General features: G+C 60.0%; 1 protein-coding gene across 1 annotated transcript; it reads left to right on the forward strand.

Moving 5' to 3' along the window:
- The first annotated feature begins 1,353 nt into the window (after nt 1-1,353).
- Nucleotides 1,354-25,808, forward strand: QSOX2 (quiescin sulfhydryl oxidase 2). Its single transcript, XM_061154296.1, has 12 exons — nt 1,354-1,702; nt 10,346-10,446; nt 11,844-11,892; nt 12,410-12,515; nt 12,651-12,741; nt 13,484-13,629; nt 14,792-14,926; nt 15,159-15,288; nt 17,439-17,561; nt 18,515-18,665; nt 21,657-21,845; nt 23,544-25,808. Exons 1-12 carry the CDS (start codon nt 1,354-1,356, stop codon nt 24,086-24,088), a joined length of 2,115 nt encoding a protein of 704 aa, XP_061010279.1. The 3' UTR covers nt 24,089-25,808.
- The last annotated feature ends 945 nt before the right edge of the window (nt 25,809-26,753 follow it).

Here is a 26,753-nt window from a genome sequence, read left to right on the forward strand (position 1 = left end):
CTGTGAGAGGACTTCCTGACCCCCCTGTGTACAGCAGCCCCGCCCTACCCTACTGCTTTTTACAGCACTTATCTCCACCTCACAGGCTTGTTTGGTTTGGGTCTCTCTCCGGGCCCAGTGACGCTTGGGCTTGGCTTTGTGTCCAGGGCTTGGCCTGTAGCAGAAGCCCAGCAAGTGTTAGTGAAGAATGAACGGGGAGGGGGCACGCGTGCCTGCACCAGGGGGCTCTAGTTTGGATCCCCCTTAACCAGGGTTTTCTAGCCCTCGAAACATAAACAACAAAACCCTTTTCAGACAAAATCTTAACGCAGCATCCCACAATGCAAAGAGCAGGGGGATGACTGCATGGCTATAAAGTAGTTTGTGTTCAAATCGTAGCATGTACATATTTAACTGTTGATCCCCTATGACAGCGAGGTGGCCTGGAACATGGGAATCTGAACTTTCAGGCCCACAGAGGATGGATGCTGACTCATGTCCGTTCTGTGGTCCACTTCCTTTCTTTTCTGTTTTCGGTCACACGGTTCAGAGAAAATCTGATATGCACAAAACAATTAGGACTAGCAATAGAAAAAACAGGTCTCCCGTTAAATTAAGTAAACAAATCGTAGGAAGCTTTCTTTCCTAGGTTTGCAGGGCAATCAGTTGTGAAGGTTCTCAAGTTTAGCTCTGTAACACATCCGCGGGGTTTGTGCTGTAAGTTTTGCAAGTTGTCTAAGAGTCAAAAATCTCAGATTAAAAAAAACAAAGTCAGGGCTGCAGACCCTCCGAAGCCCCAGGTAGGGTTGCCAGATACAACACAGGAAGCCCAGTAAAATGTGAATTTCAGTTGAACAGCGAAGCGTTTTTAGTCTAAATGTGTCCCATTAAATTTGCATCGCAGGTATGATACATATTTAGACTTAAAAACACCTCGCTGCTTATCTGAAATTCACATTTAACGGAGCTTCCTGTACCTTCATTTGCTAAATCTGGCGACCCTAACACGGAGCGGGGTGAGGCGGGGGGCGGTTTGGGGGGGGGTGTCTGCAGAGCCCTTGAGGATGGGGGCGGGGCGAGAAGGGGGCGGAGCCTGTGATTCGGAGGCGGGACATGAAGGGGCGGGGCCTGTGCCTCGGTGGGTGGGGCCGAGGGCGGGGCCAGGAGGCGGGGCGAGGCGGGGCAGTGCCTGGAGCTCGGGGTCCGAGGCCGAGGGGCGCCTGGGAGGCGGGGCCGAGACGCGTGGGGGCGGGACCCGGCCGCCGGCGGTGGGGGCGGGGCGGGGCGGGGCGCTGGAGGCGGGGCCCGGCGCGCGCGGCGCTCGTGACGGCGGTTGCCAGGGTGAAAGGTCAGGCGCGGCGCGGCACTCCCAACATGGCGGCGGCCGGGACGGTGGCGTCTGCAGCGCGCAGCCCGGGAGCCCCGGCGGCGGCGGCGGCGGCGGCGGCGGCCCGAACCCGGCGCCCGCCCCCGGCGCGGCCCGCGCGGCTGCCCCCGGTGCTCGTGCTGCTGGCGGCGGCGGCGGCGGCGGGGCCGGGCGCGGGCGGCGCGGCGCGACTGTATCGCGCGGGCGAGGACGCCGTGTGGGTGCTGGACAGCGGCAGCGTGCGCAAGGCCACCGCCAACAGCTCGGCCGCGTGGCTCGTGCAGTTCTACTCCTCGTGGTGCGGCCACTGCATCGGCTACGCGCCCACCTGGCGGGCCCTGGCCGCGGACGTGAGAGGTGAGGCGCGCCTGGCGCGGGGGCCAGACCCCGGCCGCTGGCCTGACGCCTGCGACCCCCGGATTCTCTCCTCAGGTCCCTCTCCCCGGCACTCCGCTTCGGCGCCCGCTGGCCTGCACCCCGGGTTCATCCCTCGTATGACTCCTCCACCCCATGGAGATCTGGGAAGTCGGCTGTCAAGTTAGGATGACAGGAACCCTTCTGCCGCCGCCGCCCTCACTCAGCTGGGGCCTTCCCCATTTGTCCCAGCCCTCCAGACCCTCTTGTTGAGTCTCTGAGAGCTTCAGTAACCACCTCCGCCCAGGTCTTTATCCTAGCTGTGTCCTGACGTTCATCTCGTCCTCAGTAACTCCACCCCGCTGCCTGGAATCCCGGTTCTTTGAGGCTCCGTTCCTTTCCCGGGCTGCTTTCCCTGTAGGTCGTTCTTCATTCTCCTTTGGTTTAGAGAGCTGAGCATATATGGTGGCTACTCAGAGAGGTCCAGCTGTGCTGGAGACTTATCTGTGGAAGCAGCAAAAGACCTTCCCACATTTCATTGGTTGGTTCCTTGTGCATGGACACGCAGCCTTGGACCAATCTCTCACCCACCAAACTTGTGGTCACGTTCCCACACTTTATTGACGCTTGGCACTTTCTCATCATGATGTGAATTGCTAATCAGCCACTCAGTTCTTGGCGTTCTCTAAATTGCACAGTTGTAGCCGTTTAAGGGTGTTGCAGCAGCCTTCCTACAAGCTGGCTGAGCTTCAGAAGAGAAAGCGAGTTGCTCTGAAGTGGGGGCCAGTCCCCGACAAGAGCAGGGTTTGCCAGGACTTTGCTGAGGCTGAGCTAGCCTCTAATTATATATTTCCGAGGGCAAGAGAGTAACAAATCGCTGGGCTCTCTTCCTGAACTGCAGTTTAACAGCCAGCCCTGTTGGGATTTTCTCAAATCTAGACAGATTCCTCATGAAACTTGAAAAAAAAGTCTAAATCGGGCTTTTTTTTTTTTTTTTAAAATCAGGCTTTTGTACGTGATTGTGTGATTATCTTTAGTGCTTCTCTTGCCTCAAGGTATTGGGACTTCTTGATTCTAAAGTGTCTTTTCTTTGATCTAGTGTTTTCTTGAACTTTCGCCTCTAGTCAGAACTGAAGCCAGAGACTTCATGAAATGGACGATCTGCTCCATAATAGGTGTCCTATAAGCCTTTGCTTTGTCATCAGACAAGTAGTTTTAATAATAAAAGGACTTTTAAGTTTTCTTTTGTTATTGGGAGGCAGAAACACAGATACATGAATTTTAATGCTCATTGTTTTGGCAAGACGTCATCACCTGTTTTGTGCATATTTTGATTTTTTTCAGCTTAGTGTATGAAATACAAAAGTTGTAAATTGGATTTGAGTATTGCAAACCATATCATGGTTGAACCAGCATGTAAGGAGCCTTGGAAGTTGTCCCTGAACTCAGAAGGAAAGTTATTTTTGAGACTGAAACTATTGGTTGCCAAAAAAGCTCATTCAGGTTTCTCTGTATGTTCCCAAATGCACTTTTTGTCCAGTCTAGTAGTAAAATCCATTACCTAGTGGTGTGATTAGCCTAACTATTGGCTAAATAAGATTATCTTAAGAGAGTTGGGGGCTTCCCAGGTGGCACTCATGGTGAAGAACCTGCCTGCCAGTGCAGGAGGTGTAAGAGACGCGGGTTCAGTCCCTGGATGGGGAAGATCCCCTGGAGGAGGGCATGGCAACCCACTCCAGTAGTCTTGCCTGGAGAATCCCATGGACAGAGGAACCTGGAGGTCTATGGTCCCTAGGGTCGCAGAATCAGACACAACTGAAACAACTTAGCACGCACGCCGAGTTGGGCATTCTGCAAGTGAAGGCAGGAAGAGCAGGCCTGAGACAGAAGGAGATGTGGCTGAGAGTGAAAAACAGCTGTGGCTCCAAGGACGGGGGGAGGAAGCGGGTCCTGAGAGCCGGACTGCCGGGGGCTCCCTGAGCACCAGCTCTGACTGGAGGCAGAAGCAGGCGGAGCAGAAGCTCTGGGCGTGAGGCCTGGCCTCCTGTCAGCGTAAGCCCCAGAGGTGGAGGATCCCTGACTTGGGGCCACTGACCGTGCCAGGCACTTGCAGGAGAGGGCCTGAGGCTCGCGGGGGTGCAGGGACACCCCCCCCCCCGCCCCCCGCCCGTGGCTGTCTGCACACGAGAACGCTCCGCTATAGGAACCTGCCACTCGGATCCTGAGCTCCCACCTGACTGACCCAGGGTCCTTCCCATGCATCATCTCTGTGAAGTCCCTGAGGAGCGCGTTGAGAAGAACTGCCCGCACCCTTGCTGAGGAGGCTGGTGCAGCCCCTCCGCCCAGCGCCTTGCTTCTGCCAGGGGCCGTCCCGCAGGGGCGGGGGTGCCCAGCGCCCACAAGTTCCAGTCTGAGCACAGTCATTTGTCCCACTGTCACTGCTTCAGGCCCAGTCAGTCTCTTGTGAATGGGGGGGGGGGGTTCAGTGAGCCCCCCGGGACACGCAGACCTTGGCCTGGGCCCGTCAGATGCCTCTTCCCACCCCTCTTCAAACACCGTGTCCAGCCTGCAGGGCTAGTCTGCCCTCCACCCCCAGCCTCGACAGCAGCGTGGCTTATAGAAGGTGGCTGGTTACAGTACAGCCCCTGCACCCTGACTTGAGGTTGGGGCTGGTCACTGAGCTGGAGGAGCGCCTGCTGCCCCCGCCCCCCCAGCACCTCCTGAGTGGCCTCCTCCACTTGCTCAGAGTGGACGGGGGTCTGCAGGGGCGGGGCTCCTCCCCTTGGCAGGGCCTCTCTGTACACAGCGTCAGGGCACCTTTGTTTTCCTAAAAGATTTGGATTGAACTTAAACTCCTTGCTGACATTTATAAGATTTTGAAAATAATTGTTTTTCCTTCTATGAAGGTGGCTTAACAAACAAAAGAGGTACTGTGGGTGCAGCCAAATGTCCTTCCACTGTTTATGTAGATCTGGCTTAGGCCTGTCACTTCTACCTCCTTCACTAAACAAAACCCTACTGTGCTCTGAAAACCCTCTTGCCTGGAGCTGTGATGTTAGCTCAGTCTCTGCGCCACCTCCTTTTGAGGTGAGAGCTGAGACACCTGGTGGGGGTGGGCCGCTGCCCGCCACGGAGACTTTCTCGGCAGGAAGTGCCCCTGCCGGGGCGGCCAGGTCCTGGGCGTCAGTTCCAGCCCGTGTCTCCTCTGCTCCGTCTCGGGGAGCGACAGGGGAAGGTGTTCTGTCATTGACCCTAGAATGTTGTTTTTTAAACAAGATCATTCTTTTTTAACTATAGTTTTGCTTGTTTGTTCATTTCGGCTGCACTGCATCCTTGTTGCCGTGCAGGCTTTTCCCTGGCTGCAGTGCTCAGGCTTCGGCTGCAGCAGCTTCTCTCCTTGCGGGGCACTGGCTCTTGAGCACAGGCTCGGTAGTTGCGCCCAGGCTGAGTTGCTCCACGGCCTGTGAGATCTTCCTGGATCAGGGGTCAAACCCATGTCTCCAGGCAGGCACATTGTTTACCACTGAGCCACCAGGGAAGCCCACGCCCAGAATCCTGGGTAAGAGACTCAGGAAAGCAGGACCGGCAGGCAGCACTGCAGCGTGGCCACGCCGTCGAGTGGCGGCCGCGGTGCCGGAGCCCCACGGGGCGCGCCTGGCGTTTCTGGGGCTGGCCATGCCCCCGGCTGCTGTGGCCACCCGCCTAGCCTCCCACCCTCTCGGTCACCAGCTGGTCTCCTCGTCCGCGTGGCTGCAGGCTTCACGCACGTGTAGTAGACCAGCTGATGGTCCCCACGGCCGCTCCCTGTCCGCTGGGAGAAGCGGGGCGGGGAGGGCGGTTAGGGGGGCAGCGTGCTGATGGAGCAGGACCCCACCTGAACCCTGGAGAGGCAAGTGGGCGGGGCACGTCCCCCACACGGGGCTGCCCCACACTGACACTGGTCTGAGACCCAGGCTTCACTGCAGCCGGACCCAGAGGGACACCGCCGCCACGTGCCCCTCGGGACCCTGAGCGGAGGAGCCCTGGTGGCGAACGTCGCTGGCTTCACAGGCGGCCGGGGTACCCTGATCTCAAAGCAGTTCCCGCCCGTGGCCTGTGCTGCGCGCCCCCGCCCCAGCCCGCAGAGCCCGCCAGCCTTCCCGCGGGTGCTGTTCACAGTGAGTGTGCCGCGACGCCTGCAGGACCACAGACAGTGCTAGCTTAAGCACACCCGCGTGCGAGCGCAGGGATGAAACGGCCCTGAGACCCAGTCGCGGCCCTCTGCTCCCTGGAGGCTGAGCCAGAGCGCAACTCCAGGCTGCTCTGGGGGCTGGTGGAGAAGGCGCGCTCCTTAGCACGTGGCTTCCTCTCTGCCCAGGCCTGTGCGTCCTAAACTTGGAGCTTGCCTGCGGCCCTTTGCTCGTCCCGGAGGGGCCTCGCGGGGGCCAGAGCGCCCTCCAGCGGCACCGGCGTGGGAGCCTAGCGGCTGTGTCACCCTGACCGCCCACCCTCCTGAGGGCGAGAGGACCAGGAGGCGGCAAGGAAGTGAGGGGTGGGATTCTCTGAGACCCAAGGGGTTAATTAATCTGAACTCTAACCGTTTTCTTCAAGTGATGGATACTTTACCATAAGTGTGACTTGTAGAGGTTCTATTAGAACTTGCCAAGTAATGGTGGGAAGTTTAATCCTGTGAAGATAAATAATATAGTTACTTGACAAGGAAGCGAGATAAATTGTAGTCCGCTGTGTAGACAGGCTTAGTTATTTCTGGTTTTTTTTTTAGTCTGTGATCCTAAAAATAGGCAGGCTTGTGAGCGGAAGTGAGGAACTGCGGGGCTCAGGCGGCTCCCTGTGGAGGCCCTGTGCCCCCGGCTAGCAGCTGGGGGTGGCTGACGCCTAGTCCTGAAAGCCGGCGATTTGCATTCAGTTGAGAGCGCTTCTCTCCTTTGTGTGTGAAGTCCCGACAGGTGGGAGAGGCAGGAGGAGGGGAGGGTACCAGCTGAATGAGCGCAGACCCTGAAGCTCACCCTTTGAAACGGTTTGTGTTCTCCTTGATAAAACAGACTGGCTCCCTTTTGTGCTGCCGTGAAAGCCACCCATCTGCCGGGATGCCTGTGGTGGCTGTTGGTGCCTGCGTCACCGGAATCTTCCTCATCTGCCTCCTTCCCGCCCCGCACAGGCAGCCTCTTTCAAAGGTGGACAAGGGCCAACGTGAGGCGTCAGCAGGCCAGGCCCCAGGCCCTCCCGTGGGCCGCCGCCTCGATGGGGCGCACGTGCGGACCCCAGAGTCCTCAGCCCTGCAGGGGCCGTCCTGTCCCCGCCGGCGTGCGGCGACCGGCGTGCGGCAACCCACGTGCGTCTCTGAACACGCTCTGCGTGCGCTCCCTGTCCGCGTGGACCCTGTCCTTCAGAGGGGAGGACGGACAAGGCGCAGGCGTGCCAGCAGCGTAAACAGGTGGACACGGGGCGGGGGGGGGCAGGTCCTCGGAGGGTGAGCGGGACACTGGGGTTGGCACCAGGCAGGGCCGCTGCGCGAGGGGCCCGCCACACAGGGCCAGCAGGTGCTGCGTCCAGAGGGCCCAGCCCCGACGGCCACAAGAGCTGCCGGAGGAGCGGCTTCCAGCAGAGGCCCCTCGGCCTGCTCTCTCCATGGAGAGTCCCTGGCTGCTCCCTGCAGGGCTGAGGCCCAGAGACTCGCTGGCCAGGGGGGTTGCTGGGGGCGGTGGACGGGCTCTGAGGGGTGTGGCGGCCCTGGCCGTTCAGAAGCTGGTGTCAGCTTGTGAGCAGGAGGGACGGCCCTCCAGCTGGCTTGCACCCTGGGGCCGATGGCCGGGGTCAGGCTGACCCCGAGCCTCACAGTCGCGCTGGTTTTGCAGGGCACTGCCCAGGGGGGCTTGCTTTTTGCTGCGTCCTCCTGTTAGGACACATTTGAGACTTGAGCCACGGTGGGAACTGTGTCCTCTCAGTATCACACGGGTCTGCTCCCCAGGCTCCCCGAGCCTGAGTCCCCAGGGCCATGCCTGTGTTTGACTCTCGCTTCATGACCCTTAGTCAAGGGCTCAGACCCAGGCTGCAGTGAACTCACAGACCTCATTGGGGAGCGACGCAAATCGCTCTGTCCAGCGGGAAAGGGAACCTGAGGGCTTCTTGCCTTCCGACATCGGCCAGCTCTGTCCTGGGGGACTGGTCCTTTCTCACCCCAGCCGGGTCCGTCAGTAAGCAGGTCGAAGGCATGTGTGACTCCCCTTCTGTGGTGATGAGTCATGCTCTTGGCTTTTTGAAAATTACACCCTGATGCTGACTTAGGAAGGACTCAGTGCAGGGAGCCCTCACACTTGTAAATTTATCAAGTGTTTCATTTACTAGAGATGTCCCAGGAAAGATTAGTCCGGTGTAAGTTTTTCTTAAACACAGAGCATTTCAGCGCAGTCAGACTGATGCTGGGGCACTGCTGCTATTTCAGATAACACCTCAACTTTTCACTGTTACCCTGGGAATAAGCAGGTGGTTAAAAACCTGGGAAAACCAAGGTCTTTCTTTTGGAAGTCACTGGCAGGTGTACCCTATTTTGAAGGGCAGGGCCCACCTACTGGGTGCCTGGGATACTTGAAGGAGCTTGGGAGGCTGGAGAAGCAAAGCTGGTACCAAATGTCACCCCGTCTCTGCTGCTCTGGCCAGGGCATCTGTGGCCGGGACAGGGTGGTTCCCAGAGCCGGGCTGTCCCTCTCCTCCTCGCTCCAGGAGGAGGGCTAGGCATGGGGGTCGGTTGCGTTTCAGGAGGGGTGCCTGGCTGCGGTGGCCTTCCTGTGGGACTGATGTGTGACCTTGAAGAGGAAGGCAGCCGAGCACAGGCCAGTGGAGTGTCCACGCGAGGGGTCTGTCCCGCGCTGAGAGCAGGGCGCGTCGTGGTGGGGATGGTGTCACCCACTGACCGTGGGGACTTTCTGGCCGGGGGGCTGGGGTGGGGGCCGGGCCTCGGGGGCAGTTGGGAGGTCCTGATCACCCCCGTGCAGGCCTGCAGGCCGAGCCTCGGATGGCAGGGCAAGCCCTGGAGCCTGCGGTGCTTGTTTGTGGTCACGGGGCTATCGAACCAGGCCCGTGTGAAGCCAGCGCCCCTCTGGAGTCAGGAGGGCCACGCCCAGGCCTGGGGCCCATCTCCGCAGCCAGCACGCCTGGCAGCCCCGCTGGGTGCTGTCCGTGGCCTTCTGCCCCCAGAGTCTGGGGAGGTACAAGCTGAGAGCAGGACACGGGTCCCATGGTACATAGATGTGGAACACACGGTCCCCACAAGTACCCCGAGGGTCCACATTTTTCTACATTTTATAAGTAGCGCATGCTTATTAAGAAAAACCTGAAAAAGCATAGGGCTGAGTCCCGCGTGAAAACGGCACCCTCGTGAGCGGCTCTGAGTGTCTTCCTGTCTCTGTCAGCCGGCTCCACGTGTGTGTAGTGTCAGCGCCTGGAGCCCTGTTCCTCCTCCTCTCTCTCTGGTCCTGGAGCACTTTTTTTTTTAAGATGGAGCAAAAGCTTGTCATGGAAATTCTCAGTAAGCCTTGAATCCCTGTGTCTGTGAGCCAGGAGGAGGTTGCAGAAGTGAGGTGCTCTAGTGGGATGGACAGGCCGCCGAGCGGAGAGCATGGGGCTCCCCGCTCGCAGTCGGCCACTGGGTGGGGTGCGGCGCCAGCAGGCACAGTGACCCCCAGCCGTGCGTCCTGCCTGTCTGCGCTCCGGCCTCACTGATGGGACAAGAGTGTTAACTGTTCTTCCTTAGTTCCTTTGAGATTCCAGAAAGACGTGACCTGTGATTCAGGAGGGCTCTGTGATTTTTTCCATCCTATCAAATGCCTTCAGGATGAGCTGGCTTCACTACGGCCACTTATGTGGAGCACTGTTCTGTCATTGATTTTGCGAAAGATGGAGCCGTGTGTTTTGTGTTGTTTTTTTTTTTCACTTGATCTTTTGCTTTATGTTAATATCAGTAAATACTTTTTGCAATTGCAGAGGAGGAAGGCATGTATTTTTAAGGATAAGTGTAATATTAGGTGGAACAAAAGCGGTTACCGAGTTGCCAATGTATACAAGCCTTCGTGTCTGTGTAGTACTTAGTGAGGCTGTTCTCTCTCCTTCCAGGCCTGTCCTTACTATAATCTCTGAAGTCTTTGGCTTTATCAGCACTCAGAGAAAATTCATTTGCCATGACTTACAGCCAGGTGACTGGTTTAGACTGGTGGTGTCTGTCAGAACTCACCGCAGCTCAGGGACAGACAGCCGCAGGTTCCCCTTCAGATGTCACGTGAGTGCAGGAGGCGGTGAGCAGGGCTCGTCCTGGCCCGTCCCGTCGGGCCGGTCCTGCCCGGCTCTTCTCTGCTGCCCTGTGTGTGCCACGCTGCCAGCCCTCCTGCTTCCCCTGCAGGCTGTCCCCGAGCCAGCCGAGGAGCCAGGGAAGGTTTGGGACTCTTACTGTCGCGGAGCAGGGAGCAGGTCTTCCAAAGAGAGACCCTCACCTGGGGATGTTGGGGAGACCCTGCCTCTGAAGCTGGCGACTGAAGGCGTGAGCCCCATCCTTGCCCTTGCCTGTGTGAGCTGCGCCTTGGGGTCTCCAGGGCATGGCTCCCCCAGTCCTTGGCAGGACGGGGCCCTGCTGACAGCCTCGCTCCTGCTTTGCAGACTGGGCAGCCGCCATCCGCGTCGCCGCCCTGGACTGTGCGGAGGAGAAGAACCAGGAGGTGTGCCGCGCCTACGACATCCACTTCTACCCCACCTTCCGGGTGAGCCGCCCCTCCGCGCCAGCTGCTCCGAGTTGACGCTCACAGCCTGGGGGCTTGGGGCGGGCATCTTCCAGCTCAGGGGCTTCTGTGTGCAGGGGGTCACCTCTCGTTGCACCCCTTTGGTTGGATTGCAGGGTCACACTGGGACTGCTCACGCCCAGCAAGGGGAGGGAAGCGAGGCCCGCAGGCATGGGAGCGGCTGGGCGCTGCCCTGAGAGTGTGCCTGAGTGAGGCGGGGCCCGCAGGCGCCCTGCCTGGGGGGTGGGGGTTCTGGGTGCCGCTCTGCTGGTCGCTGTGGCCACCCGGCAGACAAATCTGTCCCCATCTCTCCCGCTAGGGGGCGAGTGGAGCCTGAGCAGGGCGCCCAGCTGTGTGTGTGTGCGCACAAGTGTGTGCGCCTGTGCCTGTGTGCGTGTGCGTGCACGTGCCTGTGTGCGCTCACTCGCCTCCTTGGCGCGCATCTGAGGAGAGACGCCGCGCCTGCGGAGGTGGCCTCTGGGACGCTCGGGGGCCCCTCCCTCTCAGCCCTGAACCCGCGCTCCGTGAGCGCGGCGCCAGCTGCTTCTCCCCACCGTGCTGACCTGGTGACCTCGTGTGTCCGTCCCTGGCCGGGCCCTGGAGCGCAGGTCCAGGCTTGGGTCCCCTCAGCGCCTTCCTGTTGGGTTTGCCTCTTGGGTCTCAGCTTTACCCACGGGGCGCTGTGCTGCGTGTGCGGCGGCCCCTCTCACCTAGCGGGACGCTGCTGGGACCCCCACATGCTGGGTGTGGCTGGGGCCCCGCGTCCCGGCAGCTCGGTGACTGCGGGGGCCCAGCCTCGGAGTGTGGCGCTGACGGGGGCCGGGGGTGACCTCTGTTCAGTCCTTCGCCCGTCTCCCGCTGTTCCACCTGTGTTCTCCAGGCTGGCATACAAGCCCCGTGTGTCTTCATCACGCCCCTTTGTCCAGTTGTGAGCGGGGAGTGTCGTCACCCCAGCCGTCACCTTCTCCATTGTCTTCACTGAGTCTCTTAATGAAGAAGGTTTTTAACGTTCACGTGAAATGCTTCTCCTCTGCTGGAAAACCTGCCGCAGAGCCTGCCTTCCCCCCAGGGGTCTGTGCACTGGCGCATCGAGAGCCTGTAGGGGGCAGTGCCGGCCACGGGGTCCCAGCCCCGTAGGGGCAGCACCCTTGTGCACCCGGGTCCGGTTGGTACTCAGCAGCCCTCGTGAGTCTGGAGGAAACACTGCCTTGCACAGAGGCCCGTAGAGTTGTGGTTTCATCGTCAGAGTAAAGTTCGTGGAGCAGTTAGACCAAAGCTCTCAGACGTGATGGCCGTTTTGTGGCTTGAAGATCAGATGTTTACACAGACGCTGGGCGAGGCTGTTTCTTACTTCTCGTTGTTGGTTTTCTTCTCCTTAGTATTTTAAAGCATTTACAAAGGACTTTACAACTGGAGAAAATTTTAAAGGTAAGGACACACACGTCATCTCTTACTCCCCTAGACGCCTGCGTCCATCACAGCGAGACCAGGGCCTGGGCGGGCCTGCCCTCCCCTGCTTCGGCAGGTTCGCCTTGACGCTGTTGGTCCTTTCTTCCCCAGAAGCCACAGTTTCAGCAAGAATGTTTGCTTTTGGCAAATATGGCGGCTAAGTTTTTTTTAAGTAAACTTTTTTAGAAAACAAAAGTTTGGAAAGGTGCATGCATCCCATGGGCTCCCCGGTGAATTTTTGTGAATGACGCCCCGTCCCCGCCCCGGGGCCCGCAGGTGAGGTCGTTCGGCCTGCCTCTGCGCTTGCTGTGGGTGGACACATGCCTGTGGCCTGTCTCCACACCGGGGGGCTCTGGAGCTCACCAGTTCCCACGCTGGTCACCCTGAGGTGGTCTGTGCGTGACTCCCCTGTGTGTGCCTCGCGCCCTGGGGGTCCTGGGGTAGGGCGGGTGCTCGGCTCGGCCGACTCGCCCGTGACGGGGGCGCCTCCCTGCAGGGCCCGACCGAGAACTGCAGACAGTGAGGCGGACCATGATCAACTTCCTGCAGAACCACACGGACGGAAATCGGCCCCCCGCCTGCCCGTCCTTGGACCCCATTAGGTGCGTGCTTCTGTGGAAAAGGTGGCACGTTTCAAGTTGAATTTAATTTTGTAAAGTAGAGACTCGCATTAAGTGATGTGGGCACTGGTGTGCAGTGGCCTTGAAGGCACTAAAAGGCTCTGTTCTTCTTAAAAGGCCCAGTGACGTCCTTTCGCTCATCGAGAGGCGAGGCGACCGGTATGTGGCTGTGCTGTTGGAAGACGACAGCTCCTATGTGGGACGTGAGGTACTGTCTGCGCCCCGCCCGTGTCGGCGCTGCGGTCAGACTCCGTGACAGGACGACTTCCGCCTCACGTCTTGAAGCGTGTGTTCTGCGCTCATTAATTCTCGGAGTTGTCGTGTGCATTATTGAGCAAACTCACTAGAGAAGACTGGTTTACAGAGAAGATGGTTGGGATGGAGTGGGGGGCTGCCTCCCAGGGGAAACAGAAGCAGCTCCTGCGTGCCGCCTCTCCTGGGGAGCCAGGTGGGCTCACGGCAGACGTGGTCCCCAGGATACGCGTTGTCCCTGAGGGTGTTCTCTGTCTCATAGCTGTTATGGACCAGACTTTCTCTCTGCTGTATTCTGGACTCCCCAACTTTTTGCCAAATCCAGTGCCCTTCAGCTGGCCGATCAGGAAGAGGGTGCTGTCAGCCTCCCAAAGCAAGCCCTGTTGGTGGAGGGGAGGCTGGGGCGTGACCCCCACTCGCCTGGGGGTGACCGGCCCCCTCTGACGTGGGCTTTGGAGGGGGTGTGGGGAGCACAGCTCTGACCGCTCTGAGGGTCTGCACAGCTGCTGGTGTTCCTGCCTCTGCAGCCCCGGGGGCCTGAAAGCGCAGCACGGCAGGGGTGTCAGTGGCGGCCGGCTCAGGGAGGAGATGGGCCGAGGGCTGTTTCTAGTTTCTGTAAGAAGGCACGCTTGTCAGCGTGGCGCTTCCTGCGGACCCCGCCGTCCACCGAGAAGGTGACCTGCCGTCTCGCCGCCCAGGTGATCTTGGACCTGATTCCGTACGAGAACGTCGAGGTGAAGCGGGCGCTGGGCTCCGACACCACCTTCCTGCAGAAGCTCGGCGTGCCATCCCTCCCCTCGTGCTACCTGATCTACCCGAACGGGTCGCATGGGTCAGTCACCGTGTAAGTAGCGTCTGCCGCCCTCCTGCACTGCGTGGGCACTCACGGGTCTGGGGGGACTCGCCACCTGGTCTCCAGAATAAAAAGCAGGGGGACCGGCTCTGGCCCCACGCGTGGTGCTCGCCTTGTGAGACCCACAGAAGCAGCAGGATGCCGCTGGCCTCTGCAGTGGGGCCCGTGCACCGTGAGACAAGCTCGGCTGGAAAGGAAGTGAGTTGAGTCTAGGCTGGGAGGGCCTCACGGGTGGGATGGGGTGCCTCCTGGAACCTGAGCTGCCTGCGGGGCCCCCGCCACAGCCAGTGGCCAGGGTCAGCCCTGCCTGCATCCACGGAGCTGTTGGTGAGTCGCCACATGTGGGTGGGCCTCCCCCCACACCCCGAGAAGTTTCCTGGGGCACCGAGGGTGCCATCTCCAGGAGCCTCAGGCACGCATGGTTCCTTGCCTGTCTGGTATTTTCTGGAAAAGCAGTGGAATTCAGGGCAAGCAAGGTCTCGGGTCGTGCTTCAGCCCCTGGGCTTGCAGAGCTGGGCACCCATGTCAGCAGACCTCCCCTGAGTACACCCCTGGGTACACTGCCATCTCGATTCAGGGAAAAACGCTTGTTTTACATCGAAAGTGTCTCTGTAACCTCAGCATGAAAATGCGGTGTTTTTAGCGATAGCTGCTGCACCTCCTCTTTGGGAATGGAAATAGGCTCTGGACCCTTTGGGTGACCCCTGAGCCACCTCGGGATGGTAGAGCCCTCCAGTGACCCCAGTCCTGCCCCCGCCCACCACAGAGGGGCTGCGCCACAGTGCTCGGGAGCCCCTCGCTGTCAGACCCCGGACGCCCCAAGTGGGGCTGGCAGCCTGCTATCGGGGCCATCTTAACCTCCCCACCAAACAAATGAATCCTAGTACTTTTTACACCTGTAGGTCGGTACTGTTCCTGGATTTGTTTTATGTTCTCAGGTGGGGGCCAGCTCCCCGAGGCCCAGGCTTTGTCACCATTCTGCCTGCCCCCTGCCTCAAACACCTGCAGTAAATGCTCAGAGAATGACTGGTCTGGGCAGACCACATTGCCTTTGGTAGGGAGGGGGGCGCTGCTCTGACCCTCTCGCCCTGAGACACCTCCCACGGGCCAGGCCCAGGAGCCGCCTAAGCCCGCGCCTGCCCCCCTCTCGCAGTGGGAAGCCGCTCCGGTCGTTTTTCTCCTCTTACCTGCGGTCACTGCCGGGAGTGAGGAAGAAACCCAGTTCCCTGCCTGGGAGACCCAGCAGAGAGGAGAGCTCGGAGGCTGTGGTCTGGAGGGACTTTGACAGGCAAGTGTTCTTCCCCAGGAAGCTGCAGGAGCCGCTGTGGGTGGGGGTCTGGGCCCAGGGCTCCTCTGGGCGGCTCGTTGAGAAGCCCACCGCCCACCTGCCGGCCTCTTGGGGAGTCTCCCCGTTGTCTACTGGTGGGGCGTCCTAGGGGCATCCCTCTGGGGTCGGGCTCAGGAACAGAGGGGGTTTCTGTAGACGGTGGGCTCCCTGACCTGGCAGCGCTCGCCCCCAGGTCCAAGCTGTACACGGCCGACCTGGAGTCTGGGCTGCACCACCTGCTCAGGGTGGAGCTCGCCGCACACAGGTCCCTGGCCGGCGCCGAGCTGAAGACCCTCAAGGACTTCGTCACTGTCCTGGCCAAGGTGCGTGGGCGTCCGAGCTGGGCCGGGGCCCCCGGCCGCGGGGAGCCAGGCGTGCCTGGGGACGTACGTGGCAGGGGCAAAAATCCCTGCCCAGCTGGGGTCCCTGTGTAGGGTGCTGGAGACGAGCGCTGGGTGGGGGTGTGTGGAGCGGAGAGAAGGGGATTGTGCGGGAGCGTGTCTCGGTGTGGCCTAAAGGGCTCGGTGCGGTCTAAAAGGGCACAAGCCAGGCTGGTGGTGAGTGGGCGGCAGACAGCAGGATGAGAGGGGAGCACATGGGGAGCAGGGAGTGGGCGGGAGGCCTGTGTGTCTGGGGTCGGTGGAGACGGAGGGTGGCGGGCTCATAGGAGACACCTGTGGCCGGTGCGTTGGGGAGCCCTGGGAGTGGGCCAAGTTGGCATGCATGCCGTTAGTAGTAGGTGGGGCAGGGGGTGGCTTTGTGTTTGCTCAGGTCTAGAGGTGAGGAGCTGTCGGGCAGCATCCATTTCCTGCTGAGAACTCTGAGCTCCCGAGCTAAGAGTCCGGGCCCGCGGTCTGTGGGCAGAGGTTCAGGCAGTCAGGCGTCCCTGCCCCCTGGGGTGGGTCTGCACCCTGTTCCGCTGGCCCGACAGCCTTGCTGTGGCCCTCTGCTCTCCAACCTCAGACAGAGCCCAGGCCCTTGGGCTGCCCCCACCTGTTGGTCACCTTTGATCCTGCACTGCCTCAAGAGGAATCTGCTTCCAGAGGCCACCCTCTGTAGCCTCTGACGTGACCTGACGAGATCTGAGTTACTGGTGACTGTTACCTGAGAGATAAGGAGGCTTTTACTGTGAAATGACTCCTCTTGCCAAGTGTTCAGCCCTGACACATGCGCTCGGTCATGTCCAGCTGTGTGACCCCGTGAACCGTGGCCTGCCAGGCTCCTGTGTCCATGGGATTCTCCAGGCAAGATACTGGAGTGGGTTGCCATTTCCTCCTCCAGGGGGTCTTCCCAACCCAGGGACCAAATGCGTGTCTCTAACGTCTCCTGCATTGGCAGGTGGATTTTTTACCAGTCACGCCACCTGGGAAGCCCCGCTGACACAGTAACTCGTAATCAATACTTCGGCTGGCCAGAGTTTACTTAATATTAAAAAATCAAAAAGCTAGAACTTATGTTTAAGGGAATAGAAAGCTGCATGGTGTGTTGCAAATGAATAACTGGAAACTGTTGAGACGGCTCTCCCCCCACGATGACCTCGGAGGTCAGAGCTCTTGCGCTGTTCTCGTTCCTTTGAGAACGTGCTCCCTTGGCTGCCCAGCTGTTAGCACATCAAGACAGGGGTCTTGCTCTGCACACGAGTTCTTTGTCCTTGTCTTTTCTGGTGTCAGGCTGGAGGGCACGCACGGCCTGTAGGATCAGCATAGCTTATTCTTAACTTTTCTGAAGTTTACTTAAACTTGAAATGCTGATCAGTTGATACTGATGCCCTGTAACTGATGGAGGAAAAACCCAGACTTTGCGGAGTTGAACACGTGCCGTTTCTGCTCGGTCTTTTGGCCCCAGCGCTGTGGTTAAGGCGGCGTCAGCCCTTACTTGCTGTAATTGGCAGCATCTCAGTGAAGCTCCTCACAGGATAGCTGCGGGCTCCTCGCTCGAGGCTTCCCGGGCGCCGAGGTGCCGCCAGCATGGCCTGCGTGTCCATGTGCAGCGGAGCAGCGGGTGGCACTTGTTTGCACGGAAGCCTTGAGTGTGCACACCTCTCCAGTCCCGCAGGCAGAGCTGGTGGGGGTCGGAGGGGCGGGTGTGGTGGCGGGGAGTGAGGAGAGCAGCAGATGGGTGTAAGTTATGCTGAGGCACGTGGACTGAGCGAGTCAGCAGTGACTTTGGAGAGGCCCCCGGAGCCCTTGGCAGCGTGATGAATGAGGGGGCCGTGGGTGGCCGTGGGCCTGTCGTCGGGCGTGAGGGCAGCGGTGGGGCTGGAGGAAGGGGAAGGTGCAGCCACCCAGGCCACCTCGTCTGTGTTCTGGAGAGACCCCCGCCCGGGTCTCCAGGACAGCCGGATGGATCACAGTCACTTCTCCCTCCAGCCGGTGGATCGGGTCGGGGCAGGCCTGGTCCCGGGCTCTAGGAGGCCATGCCTGCTGTAGGGGGTGCTCCCTGAACATCCCTGAGTGTGGTCCTTCCTGCCCAGCTGTTCCCCGGACGACCGCCGGTCAGGAAGCTGCTGGAGATGCTGCAGGAGTGGCTGGCCAGCCTTCCGCTGGACAGGATCCCCTACGATGCTGTGCTTGACCTGGTCAACAACAAGATGCGGGTGAGGCGGCCCCTTCGCAGAGGGAGGTCTGCCCGGGGGCCCCTCGCTGCCCCCCGTCACTGGTCTGCTGTTCCCGGTGTCCACGACGACCTCCCGTTGCTCCCTAGGCCGGGATCTGGGTCAGCTGACTGAAACGATGGGGGTTTCCGCAGGGAGATAACACTAGGGTTTCTTTTTTAATTTTCAGTAAACTCATCTAGATTTCACACCTGAAAAAGTAAATAAAGACAACGTGTCCAGCACGGACACCCTGGTTGAGTTGTCAAGCAGGCCCGGCTGCTGGCTGGGTCTCGGGCCTGGCCTCTGCAGCCACAGGCCCAGGGTGTGGGCTCCCTGGGGTCTGGGTCTGGCTGCCTGACAGGTGCCCGTGTCTGGCCTGGCCTCTCCTCATGGGCCCCAGGCCGAGTGACCGGAAGGTGGGTGAGAGCAGGACCATGGCCCCGGGACCAGGCCTGCGGGCCGCCTGCAGGGCCTGAGGGGCCACTTGCAGCCCACACTCCTGGCCTGTTATAGGCTCAGGCCCATCAGCTCGCTGCTCGTTAAGTGAAGATCTTGTTTGTTCTGACTGAGAATTGTCTGACAATTGAATTCCTTTATTATTATTATTAGTCTTCCATAAATCTCATTACAACTAATTCTAACCTGAAACAATGGTGGGCGTCCTGCATGCTTCCTGGTGCTGGTTCATCGCGGCTCAGGTGGACGCTTGTCTTCTCCCAAAGACGAAAGAATGGGCCACGGCTCCATGTTCTGAGAACTCCATTAGTAAAATAGAGACTTTTTTCCTCCCGTTTGTTCCTGGATTAACCGCACTCGTAGTTGGTAAAGGTCTCAGACAGACGCTCCCTGTGTAACCACCACGCAGTTAAGACAGGACGGTCACCAGCTTTTGTTAATTTTAACAATTCAGTATGTCTTCTTCTCTCCTTCTCTCCATACCCCTCTCCGCCCAGATTTCTGGGATATTTCTCACGAATCACGTAAAGTGGGTTGGATGTCAAGGAAGCCGACCGGAGCTGAGGGGCTACTCATGTTCTCTCTGGAAACTGTTCCACACTCTGACTGTTGGAGCCGGAACCCACCCGAAGGCCTTGGATGGCACAGGTGAGTAGCCTCCCGCCCCAGGCCACCTGCAAGGGCGCCGTGCTGCCTGCAGAGGGTAATGGGCCCTCGGGGTGCCCGGGTCTGTGCCGAGGAGGGTAGAAGCCTGCGTCTTTTCAGGAACCCTGCTCAGCCCCTGCCTCGGCGTGGGAGGCACCCACATGCTGCCCAACCTTCTGCCCTGGAGGCCGGGGCCTGGATGACCCACGGGCCGTACATCTCAGGGCTGGGAGGGCGCTGGCCAGGAATGCCTCTTGATGTCGGCACCTCTTTATTTTTTCTTTTTTGCTTTAAGGAATGTGAGACCCGTTTGGGGAGGTATGTGGTGTCTTGTCTATAGTTGCCTGGAGCAGTGCACACTCCATACGCCGTAGCATCTCTGGTCAGGCGCTCAGGTGTGCCCCGCCCAGGGTCTTCAGCCTCAGGTCCCCCAGAGCCTGAGGGCAGAGTACCAGCCAGGGCTGGCGGGGGACGAGATGCCCTCCCCACGCCCGCGCCCCGCGTGGGTGGCGGCTGTCCCTCACCACGCGGCCTGCCCACGGGCAGCGGCTGTCCAGAGCCCTTGTTGGCCTGTCCGTCACCTCTGCCATGATGGTTCGTTAAAAGGAAGCTCCCAGGCCCCCGAGGGGCAGGGGTGCCACAGATGGGGCGTCAGGAAGTGGGGCCACGCTGTACCCTTCAGATCACTAAAACCGTGCTGGGTCTCTGGATCCTCCCTGGACCATATGGTGTGTGTGCCCCCCGTGATGCCGGGCCCTGGCAGCCCTGGGGGTATCTGCTTATCTTGCAGTTTCGTCCTTTAATCGTCAGGTTCACTGACATCTGTACTGAGTCAGAGTGGAGTCTTTGGACCCACACGGTTCAGTGTTTTTTCCAGTAAAATCGTAAAATTATTTTAGAGTCACCTTTTGTTGTGTAACAAACAGACCCCAAATGCTATGGCTTGAAACCGCCACCAGGTGTTTGCTCCAGGTTCTGGGGCTCGACTCCTGGGACGGGCTCACCTGTGGGCTCGCTGGGCGGGTGGGAGCTGAGTGCTCCAGACTCGGAAGCCGGGGCCCCAGGCCGTGCTGCTCCCCCGGGGGCCCAGGACGGGCTTCGGGGCCTGGGTGTCACTCAGACACATCCCCCCCTGCCACAGCCCACCTGTCAGGGACTCAGCAAGGGGCCCGTGGCCTCTTAAGGCATCCCTGCCCCTCCCCACTTCCAGGGGGCATTGGATATCTACTCCCCAGGGCTGGTGGTGGGGAGGTGCTTTAAACCACAGCTTCTCTGGAGAATCACGCAGAAGAATGTGTCGGGTACGTTCAGGAGAAACCTGGGGCTCCAAACAGCAGGTGAGCTCAGAGGCTTAGCACTGCGGGCGGGCGCCAGCCGGGGCCCTGGAGCCTCCGCTGCCTGGACCCCGTGCTGACGGGGGACGTTCCTTAGAGGACATGGAGGTGGTGACCGAAGAGGGAGGTCAGCAACTAGGACAGTCTGTAAAAGCACCGCAGGGCCGATGCCCACGGCCTGAGGGCTGCCGGGGGACAGGCGCACAGTCTGAGAGGTCTTGGGCGTCCGTCCCTTTGGTCGGCGTAAATGGAAGCAATATCCGAGGAGTCTGTCTCACGCTGAAAGAATTGGGTCAGACTGAGACCCGGATTATGTCTTGGAAGGTTTTTCCTCTCCTTACTGCACGCTTAAACCCCATCGACTAAAAAGCCTGCCGCGCCTCTAATCCGCCCCAGGTAGGGTTTATGGTTCTTGTCCACTTTAAAGATTAGGGCGGCCCGAGTGTGCAGAGGTTTGGCGGGGACGAGGGGGGCAGGATTACCCACCAGGCGCGGCAGATGTCGGCCTAGGGCCTGTGGCTGGGAGCACGGCCTGGCCACGGCGACTCCTCAGCCTGCGCGGTGGCCCCCGCTGCCCGCGGGAACACAGGGCGCCAGGTGGTGGCCGCGTGCTGCTTGGGGCCTTCTCTGAGGGACGCATGCGGGGCCCACCAGGCCGATGCCCCTGGGGCCTCTCCCATCAGGCTGGCTCCCCGGCCTCTGCCGGCCGTGGGGAGAGAGGGCTCTTGAGGGCCTGCTGTTAAAACGGATTCAGTCTCCATAACCACGTCTTTTTTTCCCCCATTATTTTGCTGCCTTTCTTGTAATGCTGACATCTAATCTGTTTTAATCTCACGGGTCTCTTGTGTGCACACTCAATCCCCTGCATTAGTTGTCTGGACAGGATCTGGTCCCACCCTGCGGCCGCCCCCGGGGGCCCCTCAGGGCTCGTCCGTTCAGCACAGTGCGTGCGGCGCCCTGCTGTTGGGGGGGCTGCTTCCTTCAGACGGGGTGCCCCCCACCCCAGGGGCTTTGCACAGGCACCGTGTCCCGCTGGGCTGACACGCAGGGGTGAACAGCATCTGTGTGGCTGGTAGATAAGAGGGTTTCCTCACACCGAGGGGCTCAGCCTGTTTGAGAGAGGGCAGCCCTAGACAGACCACTGCCTGGAGCCCGGCCGCTGACCCAGGAAAGACCGGCCACAGAGACCGGGCTGGCGTCACGCCCGGAGGCACTTCCTGAGGCCATATCCACACTCGGGCTCACACCTAGCAAGGATTTCAAAGCAAAACAAACGAGACTTCGAATGAGCCCCAGCCTTTGGGGTTGCTTGTAGGGCAGGAGCGATGGGGACGGGACGTAGAGCTGGCCTCTGGGCCGGTCTCGGGGGTGGGGGTCCTGGTGGGCCTGGCCGCTCTGGGCCTCTGGCTCGTTCCCCGGGTACCAGCACAGGCCCTGGAGCAGGTCCAGCAGCCAGACACAGACCTCCTGCCCATGGGGTGCGCACGTCTGGCGCAGTGTCGGGGGACTACGCAGCCAGTTTCTGGGGGCTGTGGGCACCTGGGAAGGAGCCGGTTTCTCCCGGGGGCTGGCCTGTGGCCCGCGTCAGGCACTCGTCCCCAGCTCCCCCAGCGGCTCCGCGGTCTGGCGGACACCGTCGGGCACCTTGGTCCCCCTGCAGGCCTCGAAGACGACCCACAGGCTGTGCTGCAGACCATCAGGAGGTACGTCCACGTCTTCTTCGGGTGTAAGGAATGTGGCGAGCATTTTGAGGAGATGGCTAAAGAATCAATAGATTCCGTGAAAACCCCGGACCAAGCGATTCTCTGGCTTTGGAAGAAGCATAACCTGGTCAACAGCCGCTTGGCAGGTGAGCAGAAGCCACTGGGTGGCCCGCGCCTGCGCGGGGCCTGTGTGGGCGGCGGGGGCGTGCCTGAGCCTCAGCCCGCGCCGCGGTGCTGCCCGCCCGTGGCTGTGTCGTCCGTCCCATCAGGTGTCGGTTTCCTAGTGACCTTGGCCGGTGGCTGGCAGGCCCCAGGCGTTCCAGCTCCCGTCCCGGCTCCAGACGCTCCCGCATTGCAGGGCTCCCAGCCGCATGGACGAGGACGTGCCCTTCTCCAGGGAGCCCACCATGCCCCCTAGTGAACCCAGCACTGGGAGACTTGGGATACAATGCATTTTCTATAAGGAATTTTAGTGTTATTAAAATCTGTCCTCAGATCTTAGGCCAAACCCCTCAGAATGGTTTTGTTTGAAGAAAAACTGGGGCACACATATTTTCTCAGAGTTAAGTAACTCAAACTGCTCCTAAATCACTGGCAGATTAAAATTAGGCTTAAACATAATCCGCCGAGAAATAAGTCTTAATAGAGATGAATAGAAAACGCCACTAAACTGTTGGTTTTTATTTAATCCACTGTATTGTAAAAACATATTACAACTAAAGCACTAAAGAAAATTGGTTTTTCTGGACGTGGGGCTGAGGGCTGCGGGTCTGGTCACGGGGGAGTCATGCCTCGCCTGCGGCTGCAGGTGGAAGCCCGTCCGCCGCGGCTCTAGTTGCGACGGCTCCACGTCCAGGGCGTCAGGGCCCTCCTGCCCCGGCCGCCGCCCCTCCGCCCTCACAGGGGCCTCGTGGTGACCCCGTCGTGGCAGCGCTCAGCCCTGGAGCAGCCGGCGAGACCCCAGCCAGGCTGCCCTGAGCAGGCACCGTGTGCGATGCGTGAAGCGGGCCTGAGATGGGATCGCTCCTGTGACTCCGCGTGTCCCCAGCCCCTCCGTCCCGCCTCTGGGTTGAGGTCTGTGCGGTTGTGTGGGACACGCTCTAGCAGCTCCTCTCCGTCTTGGGGTGGGTGTGTCCAGACCCCCAAGGGGAGCGCCCGGGCCGTGAGGGCCACGTGGCCCTGTGGCTCCTGCCCAGCGCAGCCTGTCCAGAGGCGAGCACCCCACTAACGAAGTGGCTCCTTGACGTGTGCTTCTAGAAGCACTTGTGGATGGCAAGGCGTGCCCGGTCAGGTCAGGGAGCCTGGGGAGCCCACGGGGCCACACTTGCTGTCCCCCGGGCCTGTGGGAGCCCCAGGGCCTCACTGGATTGCCAGTGACATGCTGCTGTGCTGCGGGGGCGGCTCAGCTCTGCCTCCATGTCTCGCCCCCACACGACGGCTGACAGCCCAGGCCGTGCTCTGCCCTCGCATGAGCTGAACGAGGGAGCGAGTGAGCTGGAGGAAAGGTGTAGGAGAGGGTCCCCTCAGAGGTCTTTGTGCCGATGGAGCACCTTAGGGAAGGGAGGATCGCACCTCGGGCACGGGCTAAGGTCAAGGGTGCTGAGCCGCGGACTCGCCCGGCCCCTTCTGGGTGTTTGGGCAGCGTCTGGCCAGGGGAGTGGCGGTGGCCACGTGAGGACACTTTCTGTGCTACGGGTGCTTCAGGGAAGCGGGCGGCTGGCCGTGCAGGGCGGGGAGGGTGGGCCTGGACGGACAGGGTGGTGGGCGGCGGGGGAGACGGGGAAGGCTGCTGGGGTGGGAACAGGCGGCCGGAAGGTCTCTTAACCGCGGCCCTCCTCCTCTAGGCCATCCGAGTGAGGACCCCAAGTTCCCAAAGGTGCCGTGGCCCAGCCCAGACCTCTGCCCAGCCTGCCACGAGGAGATCAAGGGCCTGGGGACCTGGAACGAAGGCCAGGTGCTGCTGTTCCTGAAGCAGCACTACAGCAGGGACAACCTCGTGGACACGCACTCCGCAGACCTGGGGGGCCCCGGCGAAGGCGCCCTGGCCCCGGGCGAGAAGCAGGAGGGCAGCCGGGCTCCCCCAGAGCAGCCCCCAGCAGACCACGGTGCCGAGAGCCTGCGTCCGCCCAGCCTGCTGCCCCCCCGGCCTCGCCCGTCCGAGAGGTCGCAGCCGGGCCTGGACCTGCCGCTCGGGAGCCGGGCGGGGGGCGAGGGCCCCCGGGGCGCCGAGGCGGCCGCGGCCTTCCTGGGGATGGGCTTCTCCAGCCTGGACATGAGCCTCTGCGTGCTGCTGTATGTGGCCTCATCCCTCTTCCTCATGGTCATGTACTTCTTCTTCCGCGTGCGCTCCAAGCGCTGGAAAGTCAAGCACCACCACCCATCCGTGTAGGACGCGGCGAGACCGTGGAGCCGCCGCTTTGCTCTTCAGATCAGGGACACCGTCCACACTCTGGCCCTGGCGGCCCCTCGAGGGGGCCTTCTGCTCCCCGCCTCCGTGGCCCAGACGTGTCCCCTACAGACCCTAGAGCAAAAAGACTGTGTTTTCACTCTTCCGGGTCTGAAAACGGAAGTGGGTGGCCAAACCCCAGGAACAGGACTTTCCACCCACTTTCACCTCAAGTTCCCTGACTGCAGGGCCTCGCTTTGGGAGTCGGAGAGAAAAACCCACACCCTTCCCCCGCTGCTGGGGCCTGCCGCCCGCTGCCCCCTTCCACGGCTCCATGAAGCCGGCAGTTCTCGGCGATTGCCTGCGTTTGTGCCTCTCAGCTGCTGGTGGTCTCTGGGGCGCCGAGGCAGCTCAGGACCAGGAGAGTGAAGCCCCTGAGTGTCGGGAGGGGAGGCGGGCCCTTCGGGGGCGCTGTCTTTGTTCGTCAGTCTGGTGACACGAGGCTATACGGGGATCCTAGCCTGTCTACCGCGCGGACCCAGAGCACTGAGCCCCACAGTGGCAGGGGGTGCTCTGCGGGGTCTCCGAAGGCACCCTCCTCCCGTGCGCTCATCCCCCAGCACGTACAAGTCCCTGCGAGAGCCCCGCGCTCAGTGGGAGGGAGATGGTGGCCCCCAGCAGGGCAGACTGTGGTCTCGGCCAAGCTTCATTTTCCTGGAGCTGTTTCACCATAGGTCCCCAGGCTTTGATGGTTTAATTGTCAAATGTTGAATGGTTTTAACACATTATTTGTAAAACCCAAAAAGCTCAGAAGTAAATTTGCCTCTGAAAATGTAAACAGAAACAACTATGGCAGGGAACACTTCCTTTGAGTGTGAGTGAGTGTGTGTGACTTTGATGGTTGTCACAGTGTCCCCACCACGCGTGTTCTGCGCTCGTTACTGTGTTCAGTGAGCACCCTGACCGCCTGACGGTTTGGGGAAGGGGGTGGCCGACTCCTCGAGCTGCCTTTAGCTTCGTGGTCCCCTCCAGTGGGAGGTGTGACCTGGCGGCCTCTGGGCGGGGAATGTGCCACTTCTCTCCCCAGAGCCTTCTGTTTGAGACTTTCACCCCGGGAAGCCTTTGTGTTTTAAAAGCCATGGGCTTGTCTTCATGGCTGAGCTGTGTGCCTGGGTTACTGAAGACACCTGTTGTTTGTTTTCAACTTGAAAACTGGGCCAATTTACACACAGCCCAAGGGGTATACTCAGAACCATAAATTAAACTGCCTTTGGTTTGCGCCAAATGTCGTTTTCTCCCCTAAAGAACGTTTTTTCAACAGCAGGAACTGAGACGGTGCTGTGAGTGGATGGTCTTGTGTACTTGACAGAAGCCTATGAGGGGCAGCGTCGGCCTTCAGGGCTCCTGATAACATTGCAGGCTGGGGGCGGCAGGTCAGGGTGGCCGCGGCACTGTGTCTGTCGCTGCTCAGAGCTGGACGCTCCCTTAAGGCAAGGGTTAAGTTCCGTTTTCTACAGTTGTAAGTATTGAGACTAATAAATATGATAGTTCGGTAATTTAAATGTATATTTATTTTTAATGGAAGGATTTTGATTAAAAAGAAGCTAATTGACATGGAAATGTCAGTGAAATTTCTTACCTGCAAGAAAAATAAACATTTTGTATTTAAGTAAACTATAATGTGCACATTTTAAAAAATAAAGAAATCTGATATTTGAAAAAATTGTAATTGTTTTGAAGTAAAACTAGCTCTACCAGTGATGGGGTGTCTGGCAGGGGTGCATGGACTGGACCTTTGAAATTCCACAATGTCCAGTATTGAATCAAGAGACTCTTTGGAAGACAGCCCGGGGACAGGCAGAAGGTGAAAGATGGGAAGTCCCCGATAGTTGGTCTTCTCAGGGCCGAGCTGGACGGAGGGAGAGTGGGACCGCAGCCCCCCTCCCGCGAAGGGGATGAGGGAGGGGATGGCGACTGAGATGCCTGGGAATCCTGCTCACAGGTACTGTAGGCACCAGCTCCAGGGAACTTGAGGACCCCCAGACCAGAGTGCCCAGCAGCGTGGTTGCCCCCTGCCCTCAGCTTTGCCCTGCAACTGCTTACTGCCCCCGGTGCTAAACTATTTTGATTCTTTCTACCGCCTCCTCACACCTTGTATTGTGGTGGAGAGGTCTCCAGTGGTCAGTGTAGCTTGGGGGAGTCCTGGCTAGAGTTTCTGTGAACTCACCTTTCCAGATGGGGCAACAGGCTGAGTCGGGGGAGGTGGGCGGCCGCGCCTCCTTCAGCACCGCGGACAGCGCCTGGAGGGTATGGGCAGCCCTCTGGAGCGCCAGTCAGACAGGGCACTGAGTGACCGGCGGGCCCCTGCCCCCAGCCCGGCTCTGTGTGGTGCTGGTGCCAATGTAAGCGCACCATCTGGTAACCCCTGTCACTGGGGGGGTCTCGGCGCTCTCTGCCCTTGGGTCCTTCTGAGTAGTTTCTGTTGGGGGCGCCCTTCCTCAGGCTGCCCCGGGGGAGTGGGAGGTGGCTGCCACCTGAGACCTAGGGGCATTGCATATGCTGGGGAGGTCAATAGTGCAGAAAGTTCCTCAGGCCCAAAGCAGCAGTTGAACAAGGCAGTGCCTGGGGCCAGAGCCTCAGCAGCAGCCTGAAGTGGAGGCCCATGGGG

The sequence above is a fragment of the Dama dama genome, chromosome 11, assembly GCF_033118175.1.
Source record: "Dama dama isolate Ldn47 chromosome 11, ASM3311817v1, whole genome shotgun sequence".
Classification (NCBI taxonomy): Eukaryota; Metazoa; Chordata; class Mammalia; order Artiodactyla; family Cervidae; genus Dama; species Dama dama.

What these genes read in the sequence shown, in the direction of transcription:
- QSOX2 (XM_061154296.1), top strand. Translation starts at nt 1,354, where the DNA reads ATGGCGGCGGCCGGGACGGTGGCGTCTGCAGCGCGCAGCCCGGGAGCC. An exon ending in ACTTCTACCCCACCTTCCGG is followed by an intron (nt 10,447 to 11,843) that starts GTGAGCCGCCCC and finishes TCTTCTCCTTAG; the next exon opens with TATTTTAAAGCATTTACAAA. An exon ending in GCTCCTATGTGGGACGTGAG is followed by an intron (nt 12,742 to 13,483) that starts GTACTGTCTGCG and finishes CTCGCCGCCCAG; the next exon opens with GTGATCTTGGACCTGATTCC.